Consider the following 19,325-nt stretch of genomic DNA (forward strand, 5'->3'; position numbering starts at 1 on the left):
TATTAAAATACATGTTTTGTTTCAAAAAAAAGTGTTTAAAATTCTATGGCTTAATTACAGTGATAACCCAACATTTATATTTGTCTTCCTTTCAATCAAGGTAATAAGATAATAAGGAATGATATGTACCAAAAAGTAATATAATTAAACTACAAATTGTTTTATTCAGTATTTTAAAATCTTATATAGATTATTTAGGAGTGTTTAATATCAGTTGTGAATTATTTTAATTTAAAATTCAATATTAATGAAAAAGATGAAAAAATAAATATATTTTTCACTCATATATTGTTTTTTAGAAGGAGGAAAGTGTCATGTAATTATAGAAAAGAAATCTATAGGATGATGCTGCATGTACTAAAGCAACAAATTAACTTCTTCTCTCCTAAATTTAATTAGTATTTGAAAAATCAAAAACAAAACTAATGAAAAGCTAAACACAAATATATTTAGTACAAATGTACTATTTTATTATGTAAGGAGGGTAGAGTAATGAGCAGTGTTTTGTGGAAGAATTAATTGAATAAATCAAATGTAATGAGGTATATGGAAAGAATTATATATAAATATTTGCCTTATTATGACTAAAATTCACATTTTTATTTCTGTAAATTTTCATCAGAACAACTTCATATGTTCAGTGTTAGAAAAGCTATTTATTCAAATATTTAGTGACTATATCATACAATATCTTAAAATACATCTTTACTTTTTTAGTATATAACACATTAATCAGAACCTAAATAATTAAAACTTCGCCATGTTGAAATTTAAAGTAGTGGTTCTCACTGGTTTTCACTTGTTCTTACAAATGTCCCATGGTTACCGTGAAGGGGACATTAGACAATGTTTGGAGACACTTTTGGTTGTCACAAGTGGATCAGAGGTGCTACTGCTATCTAAAGGGTAGAGGCCACAGATGCTTCTAGATATCCTACAAATAATAGAACAGCACCCACAACAAAGAATCATCAGCCTAGTGTGTCAATAGTGCCAAGATGAGAAACTCTGGCTTAAAGACAAAGACAAATGAAGACAAATTTATTTTAAAATACCAATTTCCTCAACAAGACACATTAGGTCTAACTACTGAAAACTTCTGTATCTGCATAAACAATACAGTAGAATGAGGGCTAATTTTCAAAACGGTGTCTGAGCTCTTTTTATTCATCTCTGAGATGGGATAGTGCAGACGCCTATCTCAGTGGGCTGCTGTGAAGACAGAATAAAGCATTTTAAACTGTAATGCTAATACTTTGTTATTGATCTGTTATAATAACAAAAAGATTCTTATAAAAACTGATTCTTCACGTGTGTGTTCTACTTAATAAGGTAGGAAAATGAACTATTTTTAACATACTTAAGCTAACCCTATAAGATTTGAAATATGAAAAGGTTATAGTCATGTTAACCTGAAAACTTTTTTGTTATTGATAATAGTATGTCATTAATAACATCGACTACCGTCGGTGCTTCTCATTTCATCATGAGAGCAGTTATTATTATCCCTATCTTCTAGATGAAAAAATGGAGCCATAGGTAAACTAATTCACCTAGTGTCATAGAACATTAAATGGAAGGAGGGAGTCTGGTTTGTCCTTAGCCTTTGACTAAACTCATATAGAACAGTTCTTTCTCTGGACAGCTGAGCTTATTGAAGAATTGGAAATGTTTCGTTTCTGTGGAATTTCATGGGTAAAGCAAATTAAATGAAAGGATGACCACCATACATTCTGTTGTAAAGATGGATCTATTCTCAGTAAAGGCTCCGCATTTTAGGCCAAGGACCCAGGGGATGGGCTTTATTGAGTTTTGGGGCGGAGTCTAGTTTGTGCTTATGTTTCCATGATCATCAATTTTTCATCAAGCATTATCTATAGATTAACTAAATAATACAGCTTGTTTATAAATGTATTATTGCATTTCGAATGTATGTACTCACATTGGGATAATTAAAAAGCAAATTCATTTTTAAAAGCATTACTGATATCATTCTAGTCTTTGATAATTATCACATTTTAGCTCAATATCTTTCCTTTTCCCTTTTATTGTCATTAATGTAGTAATGCTACTAATGTAATTAAAGAATCTCCAGAGGAGAAAAACAAATTGAATTTATTTCCCTTTACAGTACAATCTTGAGTAATAAGACTAAATGGCACACATGATTGAATAATTATTCACACATATCACTTACATAATTAAATGTTATTAATATACTTAACATTTATTATAGAAATTATTTTTAGGTTCTAAGATGTAGATGTGCTCCTTGATAACTATACAAGTTGAAATTTATGAATCATTTCTGTAAATATCCCCTTATCTACTGATGTGTCAAATATTAGTTAAGCTTGCCTATGTTTAGTAAGCTCTACCTACTTAGAGTAATAATACTACATATAAACATTTCAGAGGCTGGACAATATACCTGAGTACAAAATAATTGCTAAGTTAATTTGTATAAATATACTTTTATTCCGTTTATGGAAAAAAATAAACATTTATTGAGTACTCTCATGTGCCTAATACAAGGCAAGCTCTATGAAGCTTCTTAGAAAGTAGATACTTTATATCACACTACATAGCACTTAGTTATATAAATGTCTGCCTCCATCTAGGCAGGTGAGAGTGGCTTGGTGATAGGAATGTGCCAGTTTTCGTCATGTTGAATAAGATCTCCATGATACTAAATTTAATGGTTATTGATTAAAGGTTTTCATCTTTCATTTTATTGTCGGTAACCCTTATCCCCACTTGAAATAGGTCCTCTCTGTGTAGTTTCCCCACTGAGTCAATCCCAATTTAGATTAATTTGTTAATTCAGAGGTGCATTTTTTGAAGCTTGCACCCTTTCCCATTTTCACTTAATTTTGCTTTGTAATTATAACACATTTTTAGGGATTCAGGGTCAGATCTGCAAAATAAAGTACACTTAGAGAAGTCTACCAACCATTCTTGTTCCCTTCACGCTATTCCCTTTTCAGTTCTGTGAATAATGACTAAAAACAAAACAAAAAACCTTTTTAATTTTTTCAGTTTTTAAAAGAAAATTTGTATTTACATTCTTCCCCTTCTTTGTACATAGTAACATACTATACATACTTTTTCCCACCTTGCTACTTTAGCAATATCGCCTGACATCATTCCATATATAACTATAGAAATATTTTTTAATAATTGCTTACCATAACATTTTACTACACTTCATTCAACTAGTCCCCCATTGGTGGATATTTGGGTTGTTACCAGTTATTTTAGCTCTTACAAGTAGTGCTGCAATAGCCTTCTGTTTATCTTTGTATTTTTGACATGTGTTTGCAGGGTCTAAGGGTATGTCTATATGTAAATAAAGTAAAATTCTCCTCATAGCAGTTGTACATTTTGCATTCCCAACAAGATATGAAAGTGCCTGTTTTTCCACATCCTCTCTTTTAGAATATTGTTTTAGTTGTCTATTACCATCGTAAGAAAGGAGCACAAATTGAATAGATTAGAACAACATACATTTATAATCTTACAGTTCTGGAAATCAAAAGTCAAAAAATAGGACTCACTGGATTAAAATCAAGGTGTCAGCAGGACTTTCTTCCTTTTAGAAACTCTAGGGAAGAACCTGTTTCCCTGTCTTTCCATTTTCTAGGGGCTGCCAGAGTTCCCTGTCTCATGCCTCTGTTTTTCCTGCAAAGCCAACAATGACATTACTTTGACCTCTGCTTCTATCATCACATCTTCTCCTCTGTCTCTCCTGCCTCTTTCACTGAGAAGGATCTTTGTGATTACATTAACCTATCCAGATAATCCAGGAGAATTTCCACATCTCATAATCCTTAATCATATCTGCAAAGTCCCTTTCTGAAAAAATTCTGGGTATTAGGATGTAGACAGACAACTTCGAGGGCCATTATTCTGTCTACCACAAGTATGTTGTCAATCTTTTGGGTTTCTGACAATCTTATTGGTAAGTAATGGTAATCTCAGTTAATTTTAATTAGCATTTTTATTATGAGTGAATTTGAACATATTTTCCTATGTCCTATGCCTTTTTCATTTCTTTTCTGTGAACTGTCTATATATATATCTCTTAACAATTTTTATAGAGTTGTTGGTCTTTTTGTTTCCCTTTCATTTTAAAACCTCTTTTGTATTTTAGAGACCTCACCCATTTTCCATGATATACACTTCAAATATTTTTCACATTTTCCACTTTACTTTTTAAAATTTTGGCCATGAAAAGTGTATTAAAAATTTTACGTAGTCAATTTTATTAATCTTCTCTCTTATTGCTTCTGGATTCTGAGGCATAGTTAGGGAAATTTTGGCAATTCTGAGGTTACAGAGTAATTCGCCTTTGTTTTTATCTAGTAACACAGTGGTTTCTACATTTAAATTTTGGACCTTTTTACCTTTGATTCTGCTGTATTTAAAGATTCTGTTTTCTTTCACTCCATGTAGCTCTTCAGTTATCCTAATGCCACTTCATGAGAAGTCCATCCCCTCCCCACTGATTCACAAACCATTTATTCCATATACTTAATTTCTACACACAATTTGATCTACACCTACATTTTTTCATTCTGTTTCATTTTAGATCTTTCTTTTGAACTTTTATAATCTCTCATTAGTGTAACAATTACTTGTTCTTGGCAAACATTCAATCAAGTCAAAGTCAATGGCTGAAAGTATTTCATTGTATGTTTTCCCCAACATAATTTGAGGTGGTTGGGTATTATATTATCCACTTTTATTTCCCTAGTGTCTAGCAGTGTTCCTTGTACATTGACAATAATCAACAAATCATTATTAGAAATGTATAAATAAAAATGTTGGATAGTAAATCTCTGCTAGAATACTTTATGTTTAGGTAACCATACTGAGTTCAAACTTTATTTAATCCAACAAGAACTCTGAGTGCTGGGCATAGAAGATATTTCTTAACCTCTACTTTACAAATGAGGAATTTGAAGCTCAGAAATGCTTAAGTTGCTTTCTCAAGGTCACATAAGTAAAAAGTAGAACTGGAAGTGGAATTAAGTCTTCTGACTTCAAATTTAATGTTCTCTACATTAGAGGTAAAATGACTACATTCTTGGCCTTGCTTTCATTCCTCTTTATTTCTCTTTCAATTCTAAAATAACATTCATACACGAGACGTACATTTTACTAAGGTCTAAACCTGATTAATAATGAGATAAACCAATTATTTCCCCCCAAAAGGAGTGCAGGAAAGCTGAAATAACATTTTCAAAAGACCAATTTTAAACATTGTTCTGAGGGTGATAATATTAATTACATGTCTGAAGGTGATATTAGATAATTAAAAAAAAAACACAGAGGTTTTTGTTCAATATTTTTAGTGCTAATATGTCTTTTATTATTTTTAAACTTCACATATTTTTTACTACAAAATTGTGAAGACTAATTTTTAAAATATATATGTAATTCTGTATATTCAGATACCATCAGAAGGCTACACACAAAAGAAGCCCAGGAAATAGCAATGCTGTGTTTCTATGTACAATTAACAGGACAAAAAAAAAAAAAAAGAAAAGAAAAGAAAAAGAAAAGAAAGAAGAAGAAGAAAAGCAGTGAGTTTTCCTTATTTTGGAATTCTTGGCTCATTGTTTCTAGTGATAAAGGAGGAAATACAATAAAATAAATATGACAAAACCATGAAATTATTGTAACAATATGGTTCAAATCTCTTTTTTTTTTTTACATTTAAAGAGTATAAGATCTGTTTAGCAAAATGGCTCCTTTAATATGGTATTATATTTTAGTTTGCCAGAAAACATATTCACTAATTGATTAATTTAAGAACATCAATTTTGAATTTCAGCTCTGTGGTTTATCTTGAAAGATTCACTGTAATATTTGTAATTTAAATCAGTTTCATTGTGATTATATTTAAAATCATCATAGATGCTAATAAATTGCCTTATACATTTTATTGTTACTCTATAGATCTATCATTAAATATGTATATAAGCTAAAATGCACTTGTATTTAATAAATGAACATTCTGAATCTAGATGGAATGCTTCTTTCCAGAATTAAGGTTCCTAAGGGAGAAAACAAAATTTCTGCTAGTGGGGCTGAACATAGTGCTGTATAATCGATTGGTTCACTTAAAGGCATCAGCCATGCTCCCTTTGATGATAGATTAAGTAAATATGAGAGTAGACAGCACCCATTATGGGCATCACACAGCATATTGTAGGAAAGATTATGAAAATTGCTCCTGCTTTAGAGCAAGCAAAATGGATGAAATCCTTTATGAGAAATGTATTTAAAAAGAAATTGAGGAAAACGTTTATATTAATTATGTAAGTGATGAATAGTAGTTATATAGAGAGTAAATTAAAATCAAAATAGTATTTACAATTTTCCAGAAGCATAAGAGTCCCAGACCTTCAAAAATAGCCAAAATTTTCATATAGGTTTATTCCTTATGTAAATAAAAATTTCCGCTTGCCCATGAAATGGAAAAATCCAAAGTGCACAAGAAGAAACTACAATCCCTAACAATTTACAATAGAGAGGCAAAAATGATGCCCCTGATCACGAGATCAGCTGAGCAGGATGGCCTGTTAGCTTTCCCTCATTGTATAAAACAGCCTTAAAGCTTCAGGACAGGTTAGAGTGTGCTTGCACAGGGCCAGCTCGCTCTGGGGGTAGGTTTCTGCGTGAAACCACACCAGGAGATCACTAACAACACTACATCCTACGTGACTCACAGGCGTGACTAACAAAGCAAGTGGGGACAGCCACTGCAGGAGTGGCCTCATGCTTAGGGACTACAAAGAACAGATAGCAATCATGGCTGCCTTTTTCTTTTCTGATCTTACTGTCCCCACCAGTGATATTCACCAGTTCCTCCTCTCGCTACCACTGTAAAGTGAAAACCAAGGGTATGTCTAATGCAACACAATGCATAATATTGTAAAAATTGGGAACTCTTCATTACATATACCTTGCTTAAAATCATGCCCTTAATAAGCATGAGTGATCTGTCAAATAGCTTGAATCTATTCCCATTGTTAGTACTGAGTTACTGATCCAGTTTTCCCACCTGCAAGAGGGGACCAACACCTTGATTCCCTCTCTTTTTTAACAAAGATGTGATAAGAACAAAGAAGATAAATGCTTTCAGCGATTTGTAAGGATGAAGCACTACAGAAACTGATGGTGTTCTAGCAGCAGGGTCATCATCCTAACACCAATCTGGGCGAATGACTAGAAATGAATTTGAACTCAAAGCTACTATCAGTAGAGGGTGAGATGACACAATAGGAAAAGGCTGCAGGCTGTATTTTGTTTCCTTTCTATCCCTGATAACTATGTTCCTTATCAAAGTGAATACCAACTCCTACTGCTCATTAACTCTGTCATGTTTTTCACAGTCTCATCTGCCTTATAATTGAAATTCTTATTTTAACAGCATTATCTTAATGTTATTGCTAGCTATGGAATGTCTTGTGAAGAGTGCAACATTAAAGTTAATTTGGCCCTACATCTTTGGTAATGGATACTGTCTGGGATATAATTAACTATAGATACTCATACTTGGACTGAAATATGTCAAGGTTACTTCCCCAATTATTGTAGTTTGTCATAGGTGGCCCTACCACAGTTGCTTATCATTTTTCACATCTGACTAATTCCATGTTGGTCATGGTCCTTTGTGTTAGAATGGTAAAAATCCGACTTCCTAATGATGTGAAGTTGCTTTTTCTTTTTTCATTCTTAATTAAAACTGGTTATGCACTTCAGTTGAGTTTCCCAGTGAGAAAAATTAGATCAGTATTATAATAAGACTTAAGAAAGTACTCCTAGGATTACAGTCAACATGTAATTTTAAAAATATAATATAGTAAATAAAAAAATAGATCACGTGGCCTATATTGTTAATGTAAGTAGCACCTTCCACTAAGCAAAGCCTCCAGTTCTTATAACAATGTCTATATAACGCTGCTAAAGCAACAATATACATAACATGCTAATGTTGTAAAACAATCTCACTTAATGAGCTTTTATTCCCATTCAGCTGTGATAATTCCTCATTGCTTATTGAACAAATACATAGCAAATACTTTACATTTCCCTTTAAATAGGTCAAACCAAAAGACTGTAACGTATAAATTGGATACAGATTTAAGTTGTTTTCAGGTTCGTACATTGTTTGGAAAGAGCTAGAAATGTTCATTAATTTCAGACTTAAACTAAGCCTATTAAAATTTTAAGAGTAATCACTAAAAGAGGAGAAACAGATTGTACAACATGCAAATTAGTTGAAGAAAAAAGGGAATAATGATTTTTTAAAATCTTCAATGCAAGAGAAGGCCAGCAAGGAAGGAAAAAGAAGAGAAAATTTAGGATCAAGACAAAGCAAGGGTAACGCCTGAAAATATTACTAAGGCAGTCTGATTAATTAAAAAAAATAGGGAAAATACAAAAATTTAATAGCAATATCCAGAAGGGAAAACATTTGTAACGGAAAATTTACAAACATTTAACATATTTGATTTATAAATAAGAAGCAAATAATATTCCAACAGAAAGATGAAGAAAGATATTAAATAAGCTATTTTATCATTTTCAAATTTTCTGAAACTAATAAAGAATTTCTTGTGTAATCAAATTATTATCAAAATGTGCTATTCTTAAAATAGAAGACAAGGGAATAATGGTCAATTGAATCAACTGGGAGAAATATAAATGATTAAAAAATATGAAAATAATCAATTTCACTGGTAATAAGAAATGTGATTCAGAGAAGATAACATTTCGTGTATCAAATTAACAAAATTGTTTTAAAATTGCTTCTAAAATCATTTTTGACAAAGATGCAGTAAAACAGGAATTCTCAAACTTTGCTAAAGTTAGTATGAATAAGGACATTTCTGGAAAGTAGGTAAGCAATATATCTCGTGATCCATAAAAGGTCATAATTTTTGATCTAGCAATTTTTCTTTGATAGATTAGGATCAAGAGTTATATACAAAAATTAATGATAGCCTTAATTATAACAGTGTGAAATTAGAATCAAGTAACTGACAATAAAATAAGCAAATATGTTAGGTTGTATTACAAAATAATTAATATGGCAGTTCAAAACCAAACAGTGAAAACAACAGAATGCAAAATCACGTAGACAATATACTGTCAATTTTGTAAAATTATGTATATGCAAAAAGAAAATGTAACTAGAAGGAAACAGAAGTTCTGGCAATGAATATTTATGGGTGGTGGGATTATGGAAGATTTTAATTTAAATTTTGATTATTTCTGCATTATTTTTTTCTACAATGAAGATTTATTATCTATGTAATCAGAATATTAATGGTAATGGGTAATAAAATAATTGCAACATCAAATATCACAAGATAGCTATAACACTCTGAAAAATAAGAAACCCAGGGAAAAGTAAATAGGCTGCTCGTGCCAGCCATTGGAACTGCTGTGCAAGAAGATGGCAGGCCAGAGATGAAGTGCGTATGGGGACACCGGCTGTGCTCAATGGCACAGAACAGGGCTCACGCTGCTCTGGGAGCGAAACCAGCAATGCTCTGAGCTTGAGAGCTGTTCACTGTGTCCAGTCTTCACTTGAACTACACGGATGTGCCTGTCATTTTGGGTAAGGGATTTCTTACATAGCATACGAGGGTTAACTGTCTCATTTATATGAGTATCTGAGAAAATGGAATCAAAGAATACTATACGAACTTTAAGTAACTCTATGCTTATAAATAGCTTTACCAGAAACAAATACTCCATAGATGCATTAGGGCCTAAGACGTAGTCTCAATTTGAACCAAAATCAGCATATTTAAAGAATGGTGTGAAAGAGAAACTGTTGGGCCAAGATGAGATTCAGAACCTGAGTCTTGCTCTGCTGGTGACTAAATGTGTGATCACGAACAAAGGTCTTATGCTTGCAGAGCCTCAGTTTCCTCAACAGTAAATAGAAAAAACAAAATCTGCTTAACCTATTTTATAAGATTGACCTAAGGCTCAAATGAGATGGAGAGAATGTATGTAAATGAATTTTAAAAAAACTGTCTTAAACTCAGTTTAAACATTTCAATTGTTCCAATGACATAGGAAGTTCAAGTTCAAGTTCCTTACCTTGGCATATAAATCCTCCTTCCTACTATCTGAAAAGCTCTCTCTAGTACATGCTTGATTGACACCTAAGCATTAATACCCCAACGGTCAGGTACGTTTTCAAAAATTGAACTATGGATAAATTAATTATGGTGGGTTAAAAAGTAACAAGGAAAGATGATTCTAGAATCAGCAAAAACACATAAGGACTCATACAAACTTTATACAACTGTCAACTCCCTCTCTCCTTCCTTCCCACCACCACTGCTCCCCAAAAATCATGAATAGGGTTTTCATTCTTTCATGTACATTTTAATACATCGTCCTTTCAACGTAGAGAGCTATATAGTAAATGGTTTGTTATAATATTGTATGCTATACTTTTAGTGTGACACCACACAGTACTAACAAGCCCAGTCCAGTCACTTCAGCAGCAGTCGGTGCTTTTGCCTCCATTTCTCATGGTTTCTATCAGTTACTGAAGAAAAGTAACATATGTTGTGTTGTTTTAGAGGATATACTATGAAACAATGGGACTATTATACATTTCAATGAATAAATACAACAGAATCAGAAGTTCTAGAACTATTACAATGCTGGTCAGAGAGAAAATCATTTCCTATCCTTCAGTTGGACCTTACAAACATGAAGTCACTGTAAAGGCTTTCAAAATGAGAACATTCTTCTCATAATAACCTTACAAATAGAGTCCAGAATCTGACCACTTCTCATCGCTTCTACTGCTACCAACCACTCTGACCTTGCCACCATTATCTCCTGCCTGGATTTCTACAAGTCTTTCTGCTTCCGACCTTGACCCTGGGAGCAGAAGCCGCAGGTTGATTTCCATGGGCCCTCAGTTTCCATGTCAGGATTCCTGTTGATTTCCAGTGCCAACTTGAAGGCTTTCTTGAGCCTCCTAGGAAGGAGCCCTCCACCAGTGACTAAAGGCAGTTGGGGAATAAATGCCGTACTCCCTCCATTGCCACTGGCGTCCACATAGTCATTCCCTGACGCCCAGAGTTTCCCCAATGGGATTAAGCGCTGGTTGTCCACAGTGGTGTTGGCTGCTTCCATCGCTCTCTCATGGCTCCACTTCCCCAGCAGCTCAGTCTTCAATCCCAAGTGAACAAATGCCTTATTTCGGTGCTTGCTTCTCAGGGAATCATATAAAGCCATCTCCCTTCAAACTATTCTTAAACCAAAAGGCAGAGTGATCCTCTTAAAAACAGTCAGTTTTTTTGGTGTTGAGTTGATTGAGTTTTTTACAAATTTTGGATATTAACCCCTTATCAGATGTATCACTGATAAATATCCCATTCAGTAGGCTCCCTTTTTGTTTTATTGATGGTTTCCTTAGCTGTGAAAAAACTTTTCAGTTTGATGTAATCCCATATGTTATTTTTTTCTCTTACTTCCCTTGCCTGAGAGGATATATCAGTAAAAATAGTACTCCGGGTAATGTCTGTAAACTTTCTTCCTATATTTTCTTCTAGGAGTTTTATGGGTTCAGATCTTACATTTAAGTCTTCAATCCATTTTGAATTTATTCTTATATATGGTGTAAGGAGGTGGTCCAGCTTCATTTTTTTGCATATGTCCATCCAGGTTTCCCAGCACCGTTTATTGAATAGACTGTCTTTACCCCAAAGTAAATTCTTGCTTCCACTGTCATAGATTAAATTACCATATAGGCATGGATTTATTTCTGGGCTCTCTATTCTGTTCCATTCATCTATGTGTCTGTTTTTATGCCAGTACCATACTGTTTTGATTACTATAGTAATTTTGTAGTATAATTTGATGTCAGGTATCGTGATACCTCCCACTTTGTTCTTATTTCTCAAGATTGCCGAGGCTATCCGGGGTCTTTTATGGTTCCGTATAAATTTTAGGATTATAGTCTTATTAGGGAGACCACTTCCAGGATGCTGTAGATGCCTGATCACTGTGCTGTAACCTGAAGCTGAATAATAATGAATATCAACTATAATTTAATGTGTGTGTATATATATATACATACATACACACACACATATATATATATATATATATATATATATATATATATATAAATTATATATATAATTTATATATATATAGTTGATATATATATATATGTGTGTGTGTGTGTGTGTGTATATATATATATATATAGTCACAAGAAGCAGAGTACAGCATAAGGAATAGAGACAGTGGAAATGTAATGGCTCTGTGCGATGTCAGAGGGGTAGTAGATTGAGGGAGGGGGGTTATCACTTTGTGAGGGGTATAAATGACAAATATATAACTATCACAGTGTTTTGTACACATGAAACTAATAAAACTAAATAAATAAATAAAAATTAAATTAAAAAATTAAAATCAGTCAGAATAGGTCAAAATTTTCTCTCAAAATCCTGCAGCTGGCTCTCGTCTTCACTCAGAAGAAGATAATGTCGAAATCTTTACAATGGTTTACAAGGTCCCCCCATACCGTCTGCCTACCCTGTGTCCCACCCACCCTCCCCCCACATTGCTTGCTGTTCCGTGAACTTGCCAGCCGTGCCCCACCCTAGGGCCTCAGCTCTAGCTATTCCCTCAGCCTGGAACACTCTTTCCCTGGGAAGCTGCAGTCTGGTTAACTCCTTCACCTCTTTCAAGACCTGTTCAAATCTCACCTTCTCAGTGAGGTCACCCTGATTACCACCCTCTCCAACAGAGCACCATCTCTCTCATCTCCACAAAGCACTCCCCAAATCCTTTCCTGCTTTATTTCTTCTGTTTCCATTGCACTTATCACCTCCTAATGTATTAAATACGTTACTTTCTCCTGCTAGACTACAAACTCAGGAGGATGGTGTTTTCTATGTTCCCTGATGTGTTTCAAGTGCTTAGGAAGTGCCTGACACATAGAAACAATCCATAAAAACGCGTTGAACGAGCACCATAAATTACCATGTTATCTCTTGGTGGAAGAAAAAATGACAAATATGTACTACAGATTACACAATTACTACGAAAATAATCCTCTTTTCAAGATAACTATAAAATACACTAATAAATGTGTTTGTATATAAAGTTATACTCTAAGTGCCTTTATTAAAATGTATTTTAATTTGGCACTATAATATAGGAAAATACAGTGATTCAGAGTCCTAACAGATAATTTAGAGGGTGATTAGTCAATCTTTCTTCATTCACAAAGGGTTCGACACCTAGGATGTCACCTACACAAAGGTCCTACTCAATACTCCTCATTCATTAAAAATTACAATTAAGTTATACATAAAAATTTTCAGGAACACATTTATTTCATAGAACAGGACATGTCTGTATAGAGCAATACACAATTATCTACAGATGTATCAAAGGTAATTCATGTCATATCACATCTTACATTCTCCCCATGATTGTAAGATGTAGAATTCAGGGTGGCACATAAGAGTCAAATTTAATTTAAAAGACAGAGATTCCTTAACTTACTACATTACAAATACTCAAAAAATATTACAGAACAGTAATTGCCAGCTAACCCATAGCTTTGTGGTAAATTTAAACACTGACTTTTAAGAAAAAGCCAACAGAGGAACTTTAAAATTACTTTGATTTTTAGGTTTAAATAAAATCCTCAATGTTATTTCAGAAAAGAACTAGGTTTCAGAATTCAGTATGTACAAAAATCAATAAACCACATCCTACTAAATCATGTATATAAAAAAAGAGATTTGGGACAGCTTTGAATGAACAGTAATAATGGAAAATAAATCTCACATATATATGCATATGTATATGAATATATGTCAGCTAGATAACCTCTAATTAATAGTAATTATTACAAAATGCTCAGCAAAGAAGAAAATAAAATATAATATTAAATATTTTGCTTCTACTTCTATTGTTTTCTAAAGTATGTCAAAGAAAGAAATTAGCAATTAGCTGCTAAGATTTACTTTTGATGTTTAATTTTTACAGGAAGAAGTAAACAAACAATTTAAGCTCTAAAAATTCTACTGAATAATAATGTCTACAACTTGAATTTTCAAAAAGTTTCTAAGTTGCAAATTTAATAGAGATCACTGAATATATATGACTATAAGGAATTTTTAATTTCAGAACTCATGATTATTTACCAAGATGAAGGAAATCTGATAATGAATTTAGGATTTTGAGCATGGAGCATGGAGGTACTCAATTAACAAAAATACCACTTTAATAAAGTGAATGTTAAAACACTATATATTCCCTCAAATTCATCTATAGATTCCCTATCAAAATACAAGCGAGCTTCTTTGTAGGAAATGACATAGAGATCCTAAAATTTAAGTGGAATTCAAGGGACCCAGAAGAAGCAAAACAATCTTGAAAAAGAACAAAGTTCGGACACTCACATTTTCTAATTCCAAAACTTATTACAAAGCTACTGTCATATAATAGACCTATAGAACAACGGAACAGCATTGAGAGTCGAGAAATAAATCCTCACATTTATGGTGAATCAATTTTCAACAAGGATCCCAAGATCATCCAATGGGGAAAAAAAGTCTTTTCAACAGTAATGAAAAATTACCACATGACCCAGCAATTCCATTCTTAGTTACATACCCAAAAGAAATAGAAACATAAACCCACATGGAAAATTGTACACAAACGTTCATTGTAACATTTTTCCTGAATACCCCAAAAGTGAAAATTCAGATGTTCATGAACTGATGAATGTATTAAAAAAAAAAAAGTGCTGTATTCATTCAATTGAAAATTGTTTGGCAATAAAAAGGAATGAACTACTGATACATGCCACCATAGAGATGAAGGCTTACCACATTATGCTAAGTGAATAGACACAAAAGACCACACATTGTATGATTCTTTTATGTGAAATAGAATAGGGAAATCTACAAAGAGAAAAAGTAGATTAATGTTGGCCTATGGCTGAGGGAGAAGGCTGAGAGCAACTGGGAGGCTGGGGGCATGTGGTTTCTTTTGGGGATGATGAAAATGTCCTAAAATTAATTTTAGTGATGGCTACACAACTCTGCATATACTAAAAACTATCAAATTGTACAACTTAAATTAATGAATTGTATGGCATATGAATTACATTTTAATAAAGCTGTTACCGAAAGCACGGAAGTATTATACATGAATAAGTATGACTTGATTCCCAAACAAAGAGCTTTCTAAGTGAAACTGTGCAGGTGAATATTTTCCTTCTTTGACATTTCACTAGAAAAAAAAAAAGTGCTACAAATGAAACAGAAGCATGCCAGCTATTTATATAAATAATAAAGGTGAGAAAAATAACACAACTGCCAACACTAACATAGTAATTTATGGAATACAAAGCACTTGCACATATGCTGCCAACAAGTGACAAACTAGAATGAACCATTTGTCGCCTCCCCTACGATCAAAAAAGGAGATAACATATAAGAAATAGGAAGGTTAACTCTCAAAACATACTCAGCAAGTCATACAAAAATCTTGAAGAAACACTTGAAAAGATAGAAAGTGGTTACACCTTTTGTAGGGCGTAAGTGGTGACATGGGCTAGTAGAGGGCCAGAGTCACACTGTCCTGGATGGATTGACACCTGCAGCCAGGCAGGAAAGCAACAGAACCTTCCAGTGCCTTCCTAAGACTGCAAACTAATGACAGAAGCTCTAGAGCTCAGCTTGGGTGAATAATCCCACAACCATACCTGCAGGAAGCTAGACAACCACTAAGCACGCACTTCTCCCACCTCAACTGCTGACCTGCAATTACATCAGAGATAGGCTACCATGTGATAAAAATAATGTTGGGGAGTGGGGACTAGAAAGTTCTCCATAGTCAAAGGGACACTGTGGCAAATGAGTAGCTGTGATTGTTAACCAGACCGTACACGAAGGACAGCTTCCTCCCCTCCAACAGCTAAGTTACCTGTAAGAGGAGAATCTAGAGTCCCTTTTCTAACATGGATGTTAGTAACTAAATTAAAATATATGTACACAGAGAAAATAAAGGAGACCTCTGAAGGCTGTAAGAAGCATGAAAGACACAGAAAAATGAAGCAATCTATACCAAAGGAAGTCAACCACAATGGAAGACAAGGAGTAATATTTAAATTAAATATAGTAATGATTACAGAAAGATAAGGGAGGGTATTGAAACATGATGCATCCACAAGCAGTTATGAATAAAAACCAACTGTAGGCATTAACAACAAAATATGTAATTGTCAATAGGAGGTCAATTATTAGTGGGTTAAAGAGCAGAAAGGATACACTCTAAAAAAAAATCAGTAGGCTGGAATGCTAGGTTGAGGAATATCCCAGAGGCATTAAGAAGAGATTTTTAAAAAGTAGAAATAATGAGAGATAAATTAAGAAACAGAAACACAGATGACACAAGAAGTGTCAAGGGTATCTAGTAGGAATTTCAGGAGAGAGAATACAGTCAGAAATATTTAAGGAAAGAGTAACCAAAAATTAGCCAGAATTATTCAAAGCAGAGATCTACAGATTTAAAGGGTGCATAGAGTGCCAAATAGCATAACAACATACAAACATCAGAGAGAAATTTCAGAATATTGAGAAACAAGAGAAAATTCTGAAAGATGCCAGAGAGAAAATGGAGATCACTTACAAAGGACAAAGAATCAAACAGACATCAGATTTTAAACAATGGAGTACTGTCTTCAAAGTTTCAAGGAAGAGAACTTTGAAATGGAATTTCATATCTAATTAAACTGTTATTTACAATGTGAGGATGAAATAAATATATTGATAGGCATTTAAGGTCTCAAAGAATATGCCAGATAAAATTTCTCTTTGAAAAAATCTTTTGGAGGATTTACTCGAGTGAAAAATGAAAGAAATCCATGTTCAAAACACTAGCTAGAAAACATAAAAGAGAGTTCATTGTTATTTAAATATGCTATAATAAAAAAGTATATGTATAAAATCTGGATCAATAATTCCAAGTGATTGACATAGGGTGGGAGGAACAGAGGCGGTTTAGCGTGTGCTAAAGTATTGATTTTGTTTGAGCTCGACAGGGCAGGATAATGTATTGATAAACTTTAGAGATTGATAGAGCAAAATAAGCATCGCTATGAATCTGGAGAAGGGGTAACAATGAAAATATAGAAACAGAATATGAAATACTCAATTTAGTAGAAAAAATCAATTTATATAAAAGAAGCTGGGTGTAAGAACCACATGGCAGCAAAGCTTGTAACACCACCACACACACACAATGGAGTAGCTAAAATGAGCCTTGGTAGAATATTAATTATTGTCAATGTAAAAAGATTAAGCTTACCAATCACAAGACAGATTCACAGAGTTAGAAAATAAAAAGCTAGCAGTCTTTTCTGCAAAGAATAGGTGTAAAACAAAAGGAAAAGAAGATGCAAATAAAGGAATAAAAGAAGGACTACCAGGCAAATGTGAACGAAAAGAAAGGAGAGGGAGAAAATTTTAAACTCTACAAAATAAAAATTCAAGGTTAAAAACCATCACAATGATAAAGAAGGAAGGAAAAATCGGACAAAAATAAAGCAAAGAGATAAAATGATTAGCAGCAGGGATACAGGTAACAATACAGTACTGAACACTGTTAAGCAGCAACTGACAAACCATGGTGACACATACGTGAATATATGTTAACTACATTTGTTCTGTAAGTTTCTGAGTTTTTCGGTTCTTTGATTACTCCTTTTCCTCCTTGGTCTTTGTATGTACTTTTTACATTCATTTATTTCTTGTTACTTGAGTTTTAGCTGTATCTGAGAATGTTTTAAACAGATGAGGGAGAAAAAGTAAGTTGGATTGAAATAGGTCCAGGTTTTCTATTTGTTAAAGTTTTTTTTACTAAAGTCATTTGAAAGAAGAGGTCAAAATGAAATTAACTTTCATTTCATCATTCTGTCTCTCTTCTAATTTCTCCCCAAGTAATGGCAGATATAAACTTCCTAATGTTCTAAACTGACATGGCAACCTGTGATCTACTGTAGTAAAAAAATCAAAAGCACAAAAGCTAAAAAAACATTAATAAGGAAATGTTTTCTAAGTACTGGCCCTTTGTATAGCATCCATGAGGTCTGATTTGGTTTAATTTTTTGTCACAATAATCAAAAATGCAGTAGACAGAATCAATTATATGTCTACTTAGGTGTTTGAAAGTGTCTATTTTTACATTCTTTGCTTTCCTTGAAGAAAAGCAAAATATGAAAATAGCAACACGAAATTAGTCACATGAGGGTATTTTTATAAAAGGGAATAAAAATGTTCCACTCTATAGTGCTTCTAAATCTTCCTACTTAAACATTTTACTATATACAAAACATAAATTAAAATAATAAACATACACATACAATTAAATTACTATGCCTTAAAATGCTTTCATTAGTCACTAATTAGAATCTGTGGATTTTTCCTGTTTGGAGATTATTATTTTCAGAAACCATTTCATACATTATTTCAGGATTCTAATACCACATTTACTTGCACATAATGATTTATCTTTCACTATACTCTATTTCTGCTCTCGCAATAAAATAATACACCAATACTGTCATTACCACAAAGAAAAATATTCACTGTATTCTACAATTCTCAACATTAAACATGAAACTATGTAATTAAAATGCAACTCATCTTCACCCACCTTTTCTAGTCACCTTTTGTTAATAAAGGTAACTGTGAATTGTTAACTAAGGGGCACTGGACACTCCAGGCATTGAATAAAGGGACTGTTTCTTTCATTATACCTATATCTTAAATTCCTGGCTGTCAGGGAAAGGCTGTCAGGTGAGCAGTATGTCACTCTTGCCAAGGCTAATAGATTCTCTAGTGGCTTTTGTTGCAGCTCATGTCATATTATTAAAACTATGTGCCTTGAAAATGGCATAATATATGTAGCTGAATCTTGTCAGCTCTAGATAATCAGACTCTGTTTGGCTTCACAAGCAGATGCAGATTAGAGAAGCAATATAAATATGCAAATCACAGTGGTCCCCTTTCAGCACCACTGTTCCTACCTCTAATGGCCCTCGCAGAAAGTCTGCTTGTTCGGCTCCTACTTCCAGTGCTACGTCAACGGAAGCAAAGGGACGGCTGGCCATCTGCTGTCGTTCTCGAAGCAGTTGCTGGGGGGAATGAAAAATGATTTGTTTTAAAATAAATTGAAAACCACATTAAATTCAACAATATCTGGTTCCAGGGTGAACAAATGGCACTCAAAATTTAGGAATC

General features: G+C 33.3%; 1 protein-coding gene across 2 annotated transcripts in view; it reads right to left on the reverse strand.

Moving 5' to 3' along the window:
- Positions 1–19,325, reverse strand: part of ATRNL1 (attractin like 1) — a 565,586-nt gene that overhangs the window by 174,444 nt on the left and 371,817 nt on the right. For both annotated transcript variants that reach the window (XM_019725236.3, XM_088791845.1), the window contains exon 27: positions 19,112–19,219. In XM_019725236.3, coding sequence (XP_019580795.3) covers positions 19,112–19,219 — 108 coding nt within the window. The remainder of the gene's footprint in view (positions 1–19,111; positions 19,220–19,325) is intronic.

This window comes from Rhinolophus sinicus, chromosome 15 (genome assembly GCF_057876585.1).
Source record: "Rhinolophus sinicus isolate RSI-liver-muscle chromosome 15, RSI-T2T, whole genome shotgun sequence".
NCBI lineage: Eukaryota > Metazoa > Chordata > Mammalia > Chiroptera > Rhinolophidae > Rhinolophus > Rhinolophus sinicus.